The sequence below is a fragment of the Lemur catta genome, chromosome 6 (assembly GCF_020740605.2).
Source record: "Lemur catta isolate mLemCat1 chromosome 6, mLemCat1.pri, whole genome shotgun sequence".
Taxonomy (NCBI): Eukaryota; Metazoa; Chordata; class Mammalia; order Primates; family Lemuridae; genus Lemur; species Lemur catta.
Window position 1 is genome coordinate 40,046,850 of NC_059133.1, and position 14,660 is coordinate 40,061,509.

The 14,660-nt window shown below is 47.7% G+C and overlaps 1 protein-coding gene and 1 pseudogene across 1 annotated transcript; both read left to right on the plus strand.

Annotated features, from left to right (window-relative positions):
* Positions 1-1,345: 1,345 nt before the first annotated feature.
* LOC123640524 (tyrosine-protein kinase Blk-like) lies at positions 1,346-5,834 on the plus strand. The gene is given in 5 exon segments (XM_045555147.1): positions 1,346-1,437; positions 3,178-3,335; positions 4,983-5,087; positions 5,090-5,599; positions 5,602-5,834. Coding segments are annotated over 5 exon segments (1,098 nt in total).
* Positions 5,835-6,314: 480 nt separating this feature from the next.
* On the plus strand, positions 6,315-14,449 carry LOC123640525 (annotated as a pseudogene).
* Positions 14,450-14,660: the final 211 nt, after the last annotated feature.

The following is a 14,660-nucleotide window of genomic DNA, read 5'->3' on the forward strand; positions in this document are numbered from 1 at the left end:
TCCGCCACCTTGGCTAAAGACCCTCCTGTCAGCATCAAGGAAGAAGACAAAAGCCCTAGTTACAAAAGAGCCCACCTGGGACGATTGTCAGCAACTGCTAAAAGTTCTCTTCACCACTGAAGAGAGGGAAAGAATAGAGGGGGAAGCACAAAAACTGGTTCCAGGATATGATGGCAGACCCACCGCTAACCCAGGGATCACAGACCAAGCGTTTCCACTCGAATGACCCCCCTGGGACTACAATGAGGCTCAAGGTAGGGAGCGTCTCCGGGTCTACCGCCAGACTCTAATGGGCAGTCTCCGGGCGGCGGCACGAAAGCCGACCAATTTGGCTAAGGTAGGGGATGTTCGACAGGGGCCTGAGGAGAGTCCAGCGGCTTATCTAGAGAGGATTATGGAGGCTTTCAGACAGTACACTCCCATAGATCCTACTGCAGAAGAGAGCAAGGCGACAGTAATAATGGCTTTTGTTAACCAGGCAGCCCCTGACATTAGGTGTAAGGTGCAGAAAATAGACAGGTTAAGTGAGAAAACTCTGAGAGACCTGCTGGAAGTGGCAGAAAAAGTCTATAACAATAGGGAGATGCTGGAAGAGAAGTTAGAAAGAATAAGACAGGAAGATAGGAAGTTCCAGGTGGGTGAGGTGCGTAAGCCAAATAAGGAGATGGCCAAGATCCTACTTGCAGCCATGGAAGGGGGTCAGTTTAGGGGCAAATGGCCGAAAACAACCTCGGAGAGAGAGGCTAGGCAAGGATCAGTGTGCACACTACAAAAAGCAGAGACATTGGGCTAGAGAATGTCTCAAGAAAAAAGGGGGGGCAGAAAGGAGAACATTGCTTAAGAGAGTCTTACTAGTGGGGCAAGAAGAAGATAGTAAATAGGGAAGATGGGGTTCGGACCCTCTCCCCGAGCCCAGGGTAACCTTAAATATAGAGGGGAGCCCAGTCAGTTTCCTGATAGACACAGGGGGTGCTCAGGCAGATGCTGGGACCTTGGAGGCGGCCGGTGGCATACCTGTCCAGAATGCTAGATCCAGTGGCGGCAGGATGGCTGGCGTGCCTGCGGATCGTCGCAGCTACTGCTTTGCTGGTCAAAGATGCCAACAAGCTCACCCTGGGACAGCATCTGCAAATTACCACCCCTCACGCCATAGAGGGGATCCTGAGACAGCCACCAGGGCGATGGATTACAAACGCGAGGTTGACTCACTACCAGGGACTCCTGTTGGATGCTCCTCTCATCGAGTCCCGGACTCCTGCCATCCTGAACCCAGCTACGCTTCTGCCAAGATGCTGAGCCGGCAACACCTGAACATAGCTGCCTTGAGATCCTGGCCGAGACCCAGATGGCCTGGAGTGACCTGCAAGACCGCCCCCTCGCAAACAGTGACCTGACCTCGTTCACGGATAGGAGCAGCTTCGTCCAGGACAGACACAGGTATGCAGGGGCGGCCATAGTAGATGAGCAAGGCAGGCTTATCTGGGCCACGTGCCTTCCACAGGGGACCTCGGCCCAGAAGGCTGAACTGGTCGCATTGACAGAAGCCCTTCGCCGGGCCCAGGGGAAGAGGCTGACAGTGTATACTGACAGCTGCTATGCCTTCGGGACAGTGCATATACATGGAGCCCTCTATAGAGAAAGGGGCTTCATTACAGCTGAAGGCAAAGAGATTAAGCACAAGCCAGAGATACTCCAACTACTAGAAGCCATCCTGCTACCCAAGGCAGTGGCTGTAGTCCATACCCCGGGGCACCAGAGGGGGGACTCCCTTGAGGCCAGGGGCAACCGGGCCGCGGACGCTGAGGCAAAGAAGGGCTGCGGAGGGACCGGTACTAACCGATGTTCTGCATCTGAGCTTGCCGCCCCCTGGAATGGGGAAGATGCCCCCCCAACCGGACTATTCCAGCACGGACATAAAGTGGGCTACAGAAAAACTGCAGGCGATGCCAAACAAGGACGGCTGGTTCCAAGACGGAGAACATCGCCTGATAGTCCCTGAGACCTTGGGGAACCACCTACTAGGGCACTTGCACCGGACAACGCATCTTGGCAAGAAGAAGATGTTACAGCTGCTGGCCACAGCACAACTCAGATTCAAATCACAAGAGAAAACAGCAGAAGACATTGTCAAAAACTGCCGTGTCTGCCAGGTTATGCAGCCGGGGAGGATCAGAGGGACCCATACAGGTACCAGGGAAAGGGGGAGGCAACCAGGATTATTTTGGGAAATAGATTTTACAGAGATAAGACCAGGGAAATATGGGTAGAAATATTTACTGGTCATGATAGATACCTTCTCAGGGTGGGTAGAGGCTTTTCCTACTAAAGGAGAAACTGCTTTAATAGTGGCAAAGAAAATATTAGAGGAAATAGTTCCCAGGTGCTGGCTGCTGGAGAGCATAGGGTCTGACAATGGGCCAGCCTTCACAAGTCAGGTGAGTCAGGGGCTAGCCTGGCTCTAGGGGCAAATTGGAAATTGCATTGTGCATATAATCCCCAGAGCTCAGGGCAGGTAGTAAGAATGAACAAAACCCTGAAGGAGACTTTGACTAAATTGGTCCTGGAGACTGGCGGAGACTGGGTGACCCTCCTTCCCTTCACCCTGTTCCGAGCCCGGAACACCCCTATCATTTAGGCTAAACCCCCTTTGAGATTGTATAGGGTGCTCCTCCACCTGTAATACCAAAAATGATCTCTAGGGCTCTGCCTGAAAACCCTAAAAGAAGTGCTGCAGGCTGTACAGGCCCTGCAACGAGTTCAAAGCCAGATCTGGCCTGCCCTCCAAGCCTTTTATCAGGCCACCCGACAGGAGGAAAAAGAGGTTGACGGGCACCCCTACCAGCCGAGAGATTGGGTATGGATAAAATGGCACAATAGCCCCGATTCCCCAAGACCAAGAATTCACAGGACCGGGGCGGGACTGGTGGAATAATAACTCATATGGGGGAGGTGGCAGTGGTATGAGGGAACGGAGAGTATCCATGAATAGAAATGGGTTTTATGCATGTCCAAGGTATAAATCCGGGGTAATGAGATGCAAGTGTGGGGGAGTCAGGTCTGTCTGCTGTGCAGACTGGAAGTGTGTGACAACCAATGACGGAGAATGAAAATGGCAGGTACCGCCTCTTTTTTTTTTTTTATCAAAGTGTCTTTTGTCCGGCCATACTCACAAACCAGGAATACCTCTGACTGTAACCTAATACGTGTAAGATTCACAGATAAAAAAAATCGGGACAGACGGTGGGTCTTGGGACTATCCTGGGAAATATTTCTCTATCAGCGCCCAATATTTGGCACTATAATACAGTTTAAAGTAAGAGTTTCTCCCATCTCAGGTGCTACGGGACTTAATACAGTGCTGGGGGAAAAACAAGACAGTACCAAAGTCTAAAAATGGGAAAAGGAGGAGACCCCATGTACGAGCAAGAGTGCTCATAGGAACAAGAAAAAGGGGGGAAAGAAGGGCAGAAGGGGGAGCAGGAGTGACTCCTTGACAGGCTGAATCTCCTCACACAAACCTAAGTTTTGGTTTCCCCAAGATGGGTGGGCCTAAGTCACAAGTTCCCGGGACAGGTCCTCCTCTTCCCGCCCAGTGACTCTGCAAAACAGCTGGGAAAGTATTGGGACGTGGAGCACCTTGGAGCCAACCAATCAGGAGACAATTAGATCAAGCCACCCTTAAAGGAGCAAATGAACTAAAGGGGGAGGGGGAATGGTGTGCATAGCTAAGTAACCTACTGAAAGGCATAAAAGCTTAGTTTTTACCCCAGGGCTGGGTTCTAGTTCATAAAGAGACCACTGCGTTGGTGCTCAGAGACTTGGACACTGGCTCAAGCCAGCCAAAAAACTCCTTTGCCTTTTGCAGCCTTGGACTCTGCCATTCTGTTCCCAGGGCCCAGGGAATCTGGCTCTAATAAGCATAAGAATCCTTCTTTGGAGATGCAATATTTTTCTGGGGTGGCAAGCAAACGGCCTCTGTCAGTCCTGGGTTTGATTGGACTACCGCCAGACATAAGAAGTGCGCCTTTGCCTGAGAGGTGAATAGTGTGGAACCTGTTTCAGTCTAAAGACTGAAACACTATCGGCATTTTTCACCGTTCCTTTCAGAATCATTTGATTCATCAGCTAGGAATGGCGATTCCTTCTCTAGACCAATGGAAGGCTAGGCCAAAGTAACTCGATCATTCCAAGAGGTGTGTGGCACAACTTTTGAAGTAACCACTAGGTTGAGGAACTATCTGGTATTTTTTCGTAGAACTTTTCAAGAAAATTGTCAAAAGGTTGGTCTCTGCATCCTCAAGCATACGAGAGTTTTCACAGACAAAAGTATGCTGAGGCCCAGTAAACTTGGCATTTCCAATAGTTGGTACTAGAGACTATAAAGAAAGTGTTCTTTTAAGTATTATTAAACTGTGGTTTAACCATTATTTTCAGAACCAGAGCAGGTTTCTCGCATTAGCATAAGAATCCTTCTTCCTAGTTGAGATTTCTGTGTGGGGTGTAAGTGCGGGGCTTCTGTCAGCCCTGTGTTTGATTTGTTTACCTCCAGAGTTGGTAAGTGCATATTTGCGTGAGATGGGAAAAGTGTGGGTCGTGCTTCAGATTTCATACTGACACATTTTAAATAACCAGTATGTTGGTAATTATTTGCCATTCCCATCGCGTTTGGCACCGTAATAGTGATAAGGTTGGTCTCTGCATCCTGAAGCCTATGATGTTTTTCCCAGGGAAAACTCTACTGAGGCCCAGGTAACTTGGTATTTCCCATACCTGGCACCAGAGCCTTTGGAGATACGATTGCTTTCAGTATTATTTCACCATCCTTTCACCACTGTTTCAAGAACGGGAGCACTTTTCAACCATTAGACTAGGAATCCTTCTTTGGAGATGAGATATTTTTCTGGGGTGGCAAGTGCAGGGCCTCTGACAGTCCTGGGTTTGTTGGACTAGCCCCAGACATGAGAAGTGCACCTTTGTGTGAGAGGCCGGCTCCTTTCTCATTAGAGAGAGTGAAACCAGCATAGGTGCCTTCTCCCTGTCTGTGAAGGATGTCACTGCCCAGGGGGAAATAGTCAAGCACTATAAGATTGCCTCCTGGAAAAAGGGGGCTACTACATCTCCCTCCGGGCCACCTTCCCCTCGCTCCAGGCCCTGGTGCAGCACTACTGCAAGAAAGGGGATGCTTTGTGCCAGAGGCTGACCGTGCCCTGCGTGAGCCTCGCTCCTCAAAACCCTTGGGCCCAGGACGAGTGGGAGATCCCGCGGCCGTGTCTCAGGCTGGTCAGGAAACTCAGATCGGGGCAGTTTGGCGAAGTCTGGATGGGGTACTACAGAAACAATGTGAAGGTGGCCATCCAGACCTTGAATGAGGGAAGGATGTCTCCGGAAGCCTTCCTGGGTGAGGCCATCCTGATGAAGACTCTGCAGCACGAGAGGCAGGTCCGGCTCTACGCCGTGGTCACCAAGGAGCCCGTCTATATTGTCATCGAGTACATGGCCAGAGGGTGCCTGCTGGACTTCCTGAAGACAGACGACGGTGGCAGACTGTCCCTCCCGAGACTGATCGACATGTCAGCCCAGATCGCCGAAGGGATGGCGTACATGAGCACATGAATTCTATCCACCACGACCTATGGGCAGCCAACATCCTGGTGTCTGAGACCTTGTGTTGCAAAATCGCTGACATCGGTTTGGCTAGGATCATCGACAGTGAATACACTGCCCAGGAGGGTGAGCAGAGCCCCACAACTGCAGGGGAGACCTTGGGCCTTACCTCCCCGACTCCCCAAAGCCTCTTGACATTACATGGTACGGCCCCGTGTGCAGAGACCTGAGAGCACTGTGGTTTCTACTATTCTAGACCAGCATTTCCCTAACTGTGTTCAGCAGAGTAGTAATGCCCCCAGACCTCCCACTGAGGAATGGCTTTAGGATAAGGTCAGTTTGGAGAAACTGTAGTTCATCGCCCTTCCTGCCTTGGAGATTGCCAATGCACATCAGCATAAAGGCACTGAGAAGTCCTGCAGCCAAGAAACAATTCACATTCACCTCACCTGGTGTCTCCTGAACTAGTTTCAGCCCCCAATACTATTTCCACCTGGGTCCTATTAATCTCCCGCAGAACTAGGCTTTCACAGAGCACACTTTGGGAAACACAGCTCAAATGTGCGAGCACCAAACCTTACACCTGAATTAGGGTCTGCACAGAGCTCTCAGTTTTCTCTGCTAATATAACTGAGGTACAAGTTGACTTCACAAGAGGATCTGAGGGGTCAAATACATTTGCCTGCGAGCAAGCGAGATTCACTAAGCATATGAGTAAGCCCTGCAGAAGGGTAGATGTGGCTGGTTCCCTGCGGGGAGTTAGCTAGGCTCCCCGCAAAGGGGTTTTGTCTCTTTCTTTGGATCAGGTCTCTAAGTTGACCACGCCAGTTTGCAGGGAGTTAGCTACGCTCCCAGCAAAGAGGTTTTTTCTTCAGATCAGCTCTCTCAGGCAGGAGTCATCGCAAAGGATGAAAAAAATAGTAGGAAACAGAAATAATAATAATAATACAGAGAGCCAAAGATATAGTTTATAAAGTAAAGGTTTATGAAAATAGATAAAAGCAGGGTATCCGGATGGGGATATTTCCTCCCGCTAGAAATATCTCCAAAACTGAATATCCACACAGGTATTTTATAGGGTAGGTACAGGCTCCCGTTGCCAAGGGCAACGGAATTCACATACTAACAGGCAGTTTGCTTTAGGGTCAAAGTCTTCTAAAAGGCAAGTACAGATCCTTTAACTAACTCTAACTAGGGGAACAATGAGTTGTAAAATCTCCTTCTAAAATCAAAGTAGTTGTAAAATCAAACTTCTAAGTTTTCTGATAAGGCTATTACTTCAAAAACCAGAGACATCTTGGCTCCGGTGATTGTGTTCTTGGAGACAGAGATGATTTCATAAGTCAACATGAGCTGTGCTTTGTGTTAATTACTTTAACCATATGGCTCCTTCTGGGCCCCGCTTGGGCATCAGCATATCTCTCTGATCAGCTCTCATCTCCGGGGGTCCTTGCCAGCTCCAGAAACCCATGGCTCTAGGAAGAGGCCGGCCTTGTTTTGAAAACAGGTGAGAACCATAGGCCCAGTTTACAGCTGTCTCTTTGCAGTGCAGCTTTTACCGACCAAGGAGACGCCCTCCTGAGACCAGGCAGCTTTTGAACCAACACATTTATTTTTTCTTTAAGGCAAAGCCTTATGTGACTTCTGAAATCAAATCTTGTCTCCAGAAACACAGGGGGCATTTCTCTGACTCAGTATTCTTAGGCCCAACAGTTCCCTGGGGAACTTCCGACTGCCTGGGCCACTGAGAGAGTCTGGCAATGGGAGGGAGTGCCACTCGAGACCTGTGCGCTGCTGGGAATGGCGACCAGGCCCACCGCTGTCACAGGGCCTCATGGGGCATCAGGATGCAAGTCCTTCTTCATCATGAGTCTAGGCGGTCCAGGAATAAAAAAAAAAAATCTGAAAAAGGATCCGCACTTTTCACCGTTCCTTTCAGAATCATTTGCTTCATCAGCTAGGAATGGCGATTCCTTCTCCAGACCAATGGAAGGCTAGGCCAAAGTAACTGGATCTTTCCAAGAGGTATGTGGCAAAACTTTTGAAATAACCGCTAGGTTGAGAACTATCTGGTACTTTTTCGTAGCACTTTTCAAGATAATTGTCAAAAGGTTGGTCTCTGCATCCTCAAGCATACGATAGTTTTCAAGACAAAAGCATGCTGAGGCCCAGTAAACGTGGCATTTCCAATAGTTGCTACTAGAGACTATAAAGAAAGTGTTCTTTTAAGTATTATTCCACAGTGGTTTCACCATTATTTCCAGAACAAGAGCAGGTTTCTCGCATTAGCATAAGAATCCTTCTTCCTAGTTGAGATTTCTGTGTGGGGTGTAAGTGCGGGGCTTCTGTCAGCCCTGTGTTTGATTTGTTTACCTCCAGAGTTGGTAAGTGCATATTTGCGTGAGATGGGAAAAGTGTGGGTCGTGCTTCAGATTTCATACTGACACATTTTAAATAACCAGTATGTTGGTAATTATTTGCCATTCCCATCGCGTTTGGCACCGTAATAGTGATAAGGTTGGTCTCTGCATCCTGAAGCCTATGATGTTTTTCCCAGGGAAAACTCTACTGAGGCCCAGGTAACTTGGTATTTCCCATACCTGGCACCAGAGCCTTTGGAGATACGATTGCTTTCAGTATTATTTCACCATCCTTTCACCACTGTTTCAAGAACGGGAGCACTTTTCAACCATTAGACTAGGAATCCTTCTTTGGAGATGAGATATTTTTCTGGGGTGGCAAGTGCAGGGCCTCTGACAGTCCTGGGTTTGTTGGACTAGCCCCAGACATGAGAAGTGCACCTTTGTGTGAGAGGCCGGCTCCTTTCTCATTAGAGAGAGTGAAACCAGCATAGGTGCCTTCTCCCTGTCTGTGAAGGATGTCACTGCCCAGGGGGAAATAGTCAAGCACTATAAGATTGCCTCCTGGAAAAAGGGGGCTACTACATCTCCCTCCGGGCCACCTTCCCCTCGCTCCAGGCCCTGGTGCAGCACTACTGCAAGAAAGGGGATGCTTTGTGCCAGAGGCTGACCGTGCCCTGCGTGAGCCTCGCTCCTCAAAACCCTTGGGCCCAGGACGAGTGGGAGATCCCGCGGCCGTGTCTCAGGCTGGTCAGGAAACTCGGATCGGGGCAGTTTGGCGAAGTCTGGATGGGGTACTACAGAAACAATGTGAAGGTGGCCATCCAGACCTTGAATGAGGGAAGGATGTCTCCGGAAGCCTTCCTGGGTGAGGCCATCCTGATGAAGACTCTGCAGCACGAGAGGCAGGTCCGGCTCTACGCCGTGGTCACCAAGGAGCCCGTCTATATTGTCATCGAGTACATGGCCAGAGGGTGCCTGCTGGACTTCCTGAAGACAGACGACGGTGGCAGACTGTCCCTCCCGAGACTGATCGACATGTCAGCCCAGATCGCCGAAGGGATGGCGTACATGAGCACATGAATTCTATCCACCACGACCTATGGGCAGCCAACATCCTGGTGTCTGAGACCTTGTGTTGCAAAATCGCTGACATCGGTTTGGCTAGGATCATCGACAGTGAATACACTGCCCAGGAGGGTGAGCAGAGCCCCACAACTGCAGGGGAGACCTTGAGCCTTACCTCCCCGACTCCCCAAAGCCTCTTGACATTACATGGTACGGCCCCGTGTGCAGAGACCTGAGAGCACTGTGGTTTCTACTATTCTAGACCAGCATTTCCCTAACTGTGTTCAGCAGAGTAGTAATGCCCCCAGACCTCCCACTGAGGAATGGCTTTAGGATAAGGTCAGTTTGGAGAAACTGTAGTTCATCGCCCTTCCTGCCTTGGAGATTGCCAATGCACATCAGCATAAAGGCACTGAGAAGTCCTGCAGCCAAGAAACAATTCACATTCACCTCACCTGGTGTCTCCTGAACTAGTTTCAGCCCCCAATACTATTTCCACCTGGGTCCTATTAATCTCCCGCAGAACTAGGCTTTCACAGAGCACACTTTGGGAAACACAGCTCAAATGTGCGAGCACCAAACCTTACACCTGAATTAGGGTCTGCACAGAGCTCTCAGTTTTCTCTGCTAATATAACTGAGGTACAAGTTGACTTCACAAGAGGATCTGAGGGGTCAAATACATTTGCCTGCGAGCAAGCGAGATTCACTAAGCATATGAGTAAGCCCTGCAGAAGGGTAGATGTGGCTGGTTCCCTGCGGGGAGTTAGCTAGGCTCCCCGCAAAGGGATTTTGTCTCTTTCTTTGGATCAGGTCTCTAAGTTGACCACGCCAGTTTGCAGGGAGTTAGCTACGCTCCCAGCAAAGAGGTTTTTTCTTCAGATCAGCTCTCTCAGGCAGGAGTCATCGCAAAGGATGAAAAAAATAGTAGGAAACAGAAATAATAATAATAATACAGAGAGCCAAAGATATAGTTTATAAAGTAAAGGTTTATGAAAATAGATAAAAGCAGGGTATCCGGATGGGGATATTTCCTCCCGCTAGAAATATCTCCAAAACTGAATATCCACACAGGTATTTTATAGGGTAGGTACAGGCTCCCGTTGCCAAGGGCAACGGAATTCACATACTAACAGGCAGTTTGCTTTAGGGTCAAAGTCTTCTAAAAGGCAAGTACAGATCCTTTAACTAACTCTAACTAGGGGAACAATGAGTTGTAAAATCTCCTTCTAAAATCAAAGTAGTTGTAAAATCAAACTTCTAAGTTTTCTGATAAGGCTATTACTTCAAAAACCAGAGACATCTTGGCTCCGGTGATTGTGTTCTTGGAGACAGAGATGATTTCATAAGTCAACATGAGCTGTGCTTTGTGTTAATTACTTTAACCATATGGCTCCTTCTGGGCCCCGCTTGGGCATTAGCATATCTCTCTGATCAGCTCTCATCTCCGGGGGTCTTTGCCAGCTCCAGAAACCCATGGCTCTAGGAAGAGGCCGGCCTTGTTTTGAAAACAGGTGAGAACCATAGGCCCAGTTTACAGCTGTCTCTTTGCAGTGCAGCTTTTACCGACCAAGGAGACGCCCTCCTGAGACCAGGCAGCTTTTGAACCAACACATTTATTTTTTCTTTAAGGCAAAGCCTTATGTGACTTCTGAAATCAAATCTTGTCTCCAGAAACACAGGGGGCATTTCTCTGACTCAGTATTCTTAGGCCCAACAGTTCCCTGGGGAACTTCCGACTGCCTGGGCCACTGAGAGAGTCTGGCAATGGGAGGGAGTGCCACTCGAGACCTGTGCGCTGCTGGGAATGGCGACCAGGCCCACCGCTGTCACAGGGCCTCATGGGGCGTCAGGATGCAAGTCCTTCTTCATCATGAGTCTAGGCGGTCCAGGAATAAAAAAAAAAAATCTGAAAAAGGATCCGCACTTTTCACCGTTCCTTTCAGAATCATTTGCTTCATCAGCTAGGAATGGCGATTCCTTCTCCAGACCAATGGAAGGCTAGGCCAAAGTAACTAGATCTTCCCAAGAGGTGTGTGGCACAACTTATGAAATAACCGCTAGGTTGAGAACTACCTGGTATTTTTTGGTAGCACTTTTCATCATAAGTGTCATAAGGTTGGTCTCTGCATCCTCAAGCACACGATAGTTTTCAAGACAAAAGCATGCTGAGGCCAAGTAAACTTGGCATTTCCAATAGTTGGCACTAGAGACTATAAAGAAAGTGTTCTTTTAAGTATTATTCCACTATGGTTTCACCATTATTTCCAGAACCAGAGCAGCTTTCTCGCATTAGCATAAGAATCCTTCTTCCTAGTTGAGATTTCTGTGTGGGGTGTAAGTGCAGGGCTTCTGTCAGCCCTGTGTTTGATTTAACTCCAGAGTTGGTAAGTGCCTATTTGAATGAGATGGGAAAAGTGTGGGTCGTGCTTCAGATTTCATACTGACACTTTTTAAATAACCGGTATGTTGGTAATTATTTGCCATTCCCATCGCGTTTGGCACCGTAATAGTGATAAGGTTGGTCTCTGCATCATGAAACCTATGATGTTTTTCACAGAGAAAACTCTACTGAGGCCCAGGTAACTTGGTATTTCCCATACCTGGCACCAGAGCCTTTGGAGATACGATTGTTTTCACTATTATTTCACCATCCTTTCACCAGTGTTTCAAGAACAGAAGCACTTTTCAACCATTAGCCTAGGAATGCTTCTTTGGAGATGAGATATTTTTCTGGGGTGCCAAGGGCAGGGACTCTGACAGTCCTGGGTTTGCTGGACTAGCACCAGACATGAGAAGTGCGTCTTTGTGTGAGGGGTGAATAGTGCGGATCAGAATCATTTGCTTCATCAGCTAGGAATACGAATTCCTTCTCCAGGCCAATGGAAGGCTAGGCCAAAGTAACTCGATCTTTCCAAGAGGTGTGTGGCACAACTTTTGAAATAACCGCTAGGTTGAGAACTATTGGGTATTTTTCCGTAGCACTTTTCACCGTAATTCTCATAAGGTTGGTCTCTGAATCCTTAAGCATACGAAAGTTTTCACAGACAAAAGCATGCTGAGGCCCAGTAAACTTGGCATTTCCAATAGTTGCTGCTAGAGAGTATCAAGAAAGAGTTTTTCAAGTGTTATTCCACTGTGATTTCACCATTATTTTCAGAATCAGAGCAGGTTTAATGCATTAGCATAAGAATCCTCCCTCCTGGTTGAGATTTCTCTGCTGGGTGTAAGTGCAGGGCTTCTGTCACCCTTGTGTTTCATTTGTTTACCTCCAGAGTTGGTAAGTGCATATTTGCATTTGATGGGAAAAGTGTGGATCCTGCTTGAGATTTCATCCTGTCACTTTTGAAATCACGAGTATGTTGGTAATTATTTGCCATTTCCATCTCGTTTTGCACCGTAACAGTGATAAGGTTGGTCTCTGCATCCTTAAGCCTATGATGCTTTTTGCAGAGAAAACACTACTAAGGCCCAGCTGACTTGGTATTTCCCATACCTGGCACCAGAGCCTTTGGAGATACGATTGTTTTCAGTATTATTTCACCATCCTTTCACCACTGTTACGAGAACTCGAGCACTTTTCAACCTTTAGCCTAAGAATCATTCTTTGGAGATGAGACATTTTTCTGGGGTGGCAAGTGCTGGGCCTCTGTCAGTCCTGGGTTTGTAGGACTAGCGCCAGACATGAGAAGTGCGCCTTTGTGTGACAGGTGAATAGTGTGGATCCTGTTTCAGTCTAAAGACTAAAACAGGATCCGCACTTTTCACCGTTCCTTTCAGAATCATTTGCTTCATCAGCTAGGAATGGCGATTCCTTCTCGAGACCAATGGAAGGCTAGGCCAAAGTAACTCGATCTTTCCAAAAGGTGTGTGGCACAACTTTTGAAATAACGGCTGGGACGAGAACTATTTGGTATTATTCCGAAGCACTTTCCACCGTAGTTGTCATAAGGTTGGTCTCTGCATCCTTAACCATAGGAGACTTTTCACAGAGAAAAGCGTCTTGAGGCCCTGTAAACTTGACATTTCCAATACTTGGTAGTAGAGACTAGAAAGAAAGTGTTCTTTTAAGTATTATTCCACTGTGGTTTCACCATTATTTTCAGAATCTGAGCAAGTTTCACACATTAGCATAAGAATCACTCCTGATAGTTGAGATTTCTGGGTGGGGTGTAAGTGCATATCTTCTGTCAGCCCTGTGTTTGATATGTTTACCTCCAGAGTTGGTAAGTGCCTATTTTCGTGAGATTGGAAAAGTGAGGGTCGTGCTTCAGATTTCATCCTGACACTTTTGAAATCACCAGTATGTTGGGAATTATTTGCCATTTCCATAGCGTTTTGCACCGTAATAGTCATAAGGTCGGCCTCTGCATCCTGAAGCCTGTGATGCTTTTCGCATAGAAAACTCTGATGAGGCCCAGGTAACTTGGTATTTCCCATACCTGGCACCAGAGCCTTGGAAGATAGGATTGTTTTCAGTATTATTTCACCATCCTTTCACCACTGTTTCAAGATCGGGAGCACTTTTCAACGGTTAGCGTAAGAATTCTTCTTTGGAGATGAGATATTTTTCTGCGGTGGCAAGTGCAGGGCCTTTGTCAGTCCTGGGTATGTTGGACTAGCGCCAGCCATGAGAAGTGCGCCTTTGTGTGAGAGGTGAATAGTGCGGATCGTGTTTCAGTCTAAAGACTGAAACAGGATCCGCACTTTTCACCATTCCTTTCAGAATCATTTGATTCATCAGTTAGGAACGGCGATTCCTTCTCCAGACCAATGGAAGGCTAGGCCAAAGTAACTCGATCTTTCCAAGAGGTGTGTGGCACAACTTTTGAAATAACAACTAGGACAAGAACTATTTGGCATTTTGCCGAACCACTTTTCACCATAATTGTCATAAGGTTGGTCTCTGCATCGTTAAGCATATGAGAGTTTTCACAGACAAAAGCGTGCTGAGGACCAGTACACTTGGCATTTCCAATAGTTGGTACCAGAGACTATAAAGAAAGTGTTCTTTGAAGTATTATTCCAGTGTGGTTTCACCATTATTTTCAGAACCTGAGGAGGTTTCACGCATTACCATAAGAATCCTCCCTCATAGTTGAGATTTCTGTGTGGGGTGTAAGGGCGGGCCTTCTGCCAGCCCTGTGTTTGATTTGATTACCTCCATAGTTGGTAAGTGCATATTTGCGTGAGATGGGCAAGGCGTGGATGGTGCTTCAGATTTCATCCTGACACTTTTGAAATCACCAGTATGTTGGTATTTATTTGCCATTTCCATGGCGTTTTGCACAGCAATAGTGATAAGGTTGGTCTCTGCATCCTTAAGCCTATGATGCTTTTCGCAGAAAAAACTACCCTTAGGCCCAGATAACTTGGTATTTCCCATACCTGGCACCAGAGTCTTTGGAGATAGGATTGTTTTCAGTATTATTTCATCGTCCTTTCACCACTGTTTCAAGATCGGGAGCATTTTTCAACCATTAGCCTCAGACTCCTTCTTTGGAGATGAGATAATTTTCTGGGGTGGCAATTGCAGGGCCTCTGTCAGTCCTGGGTTTGTTGGACTAGCACCAGACTTGAGAAGTGCGCCTTTGTGTGACAGGTGAATAGTGCGGATCCTGTTTTAGTC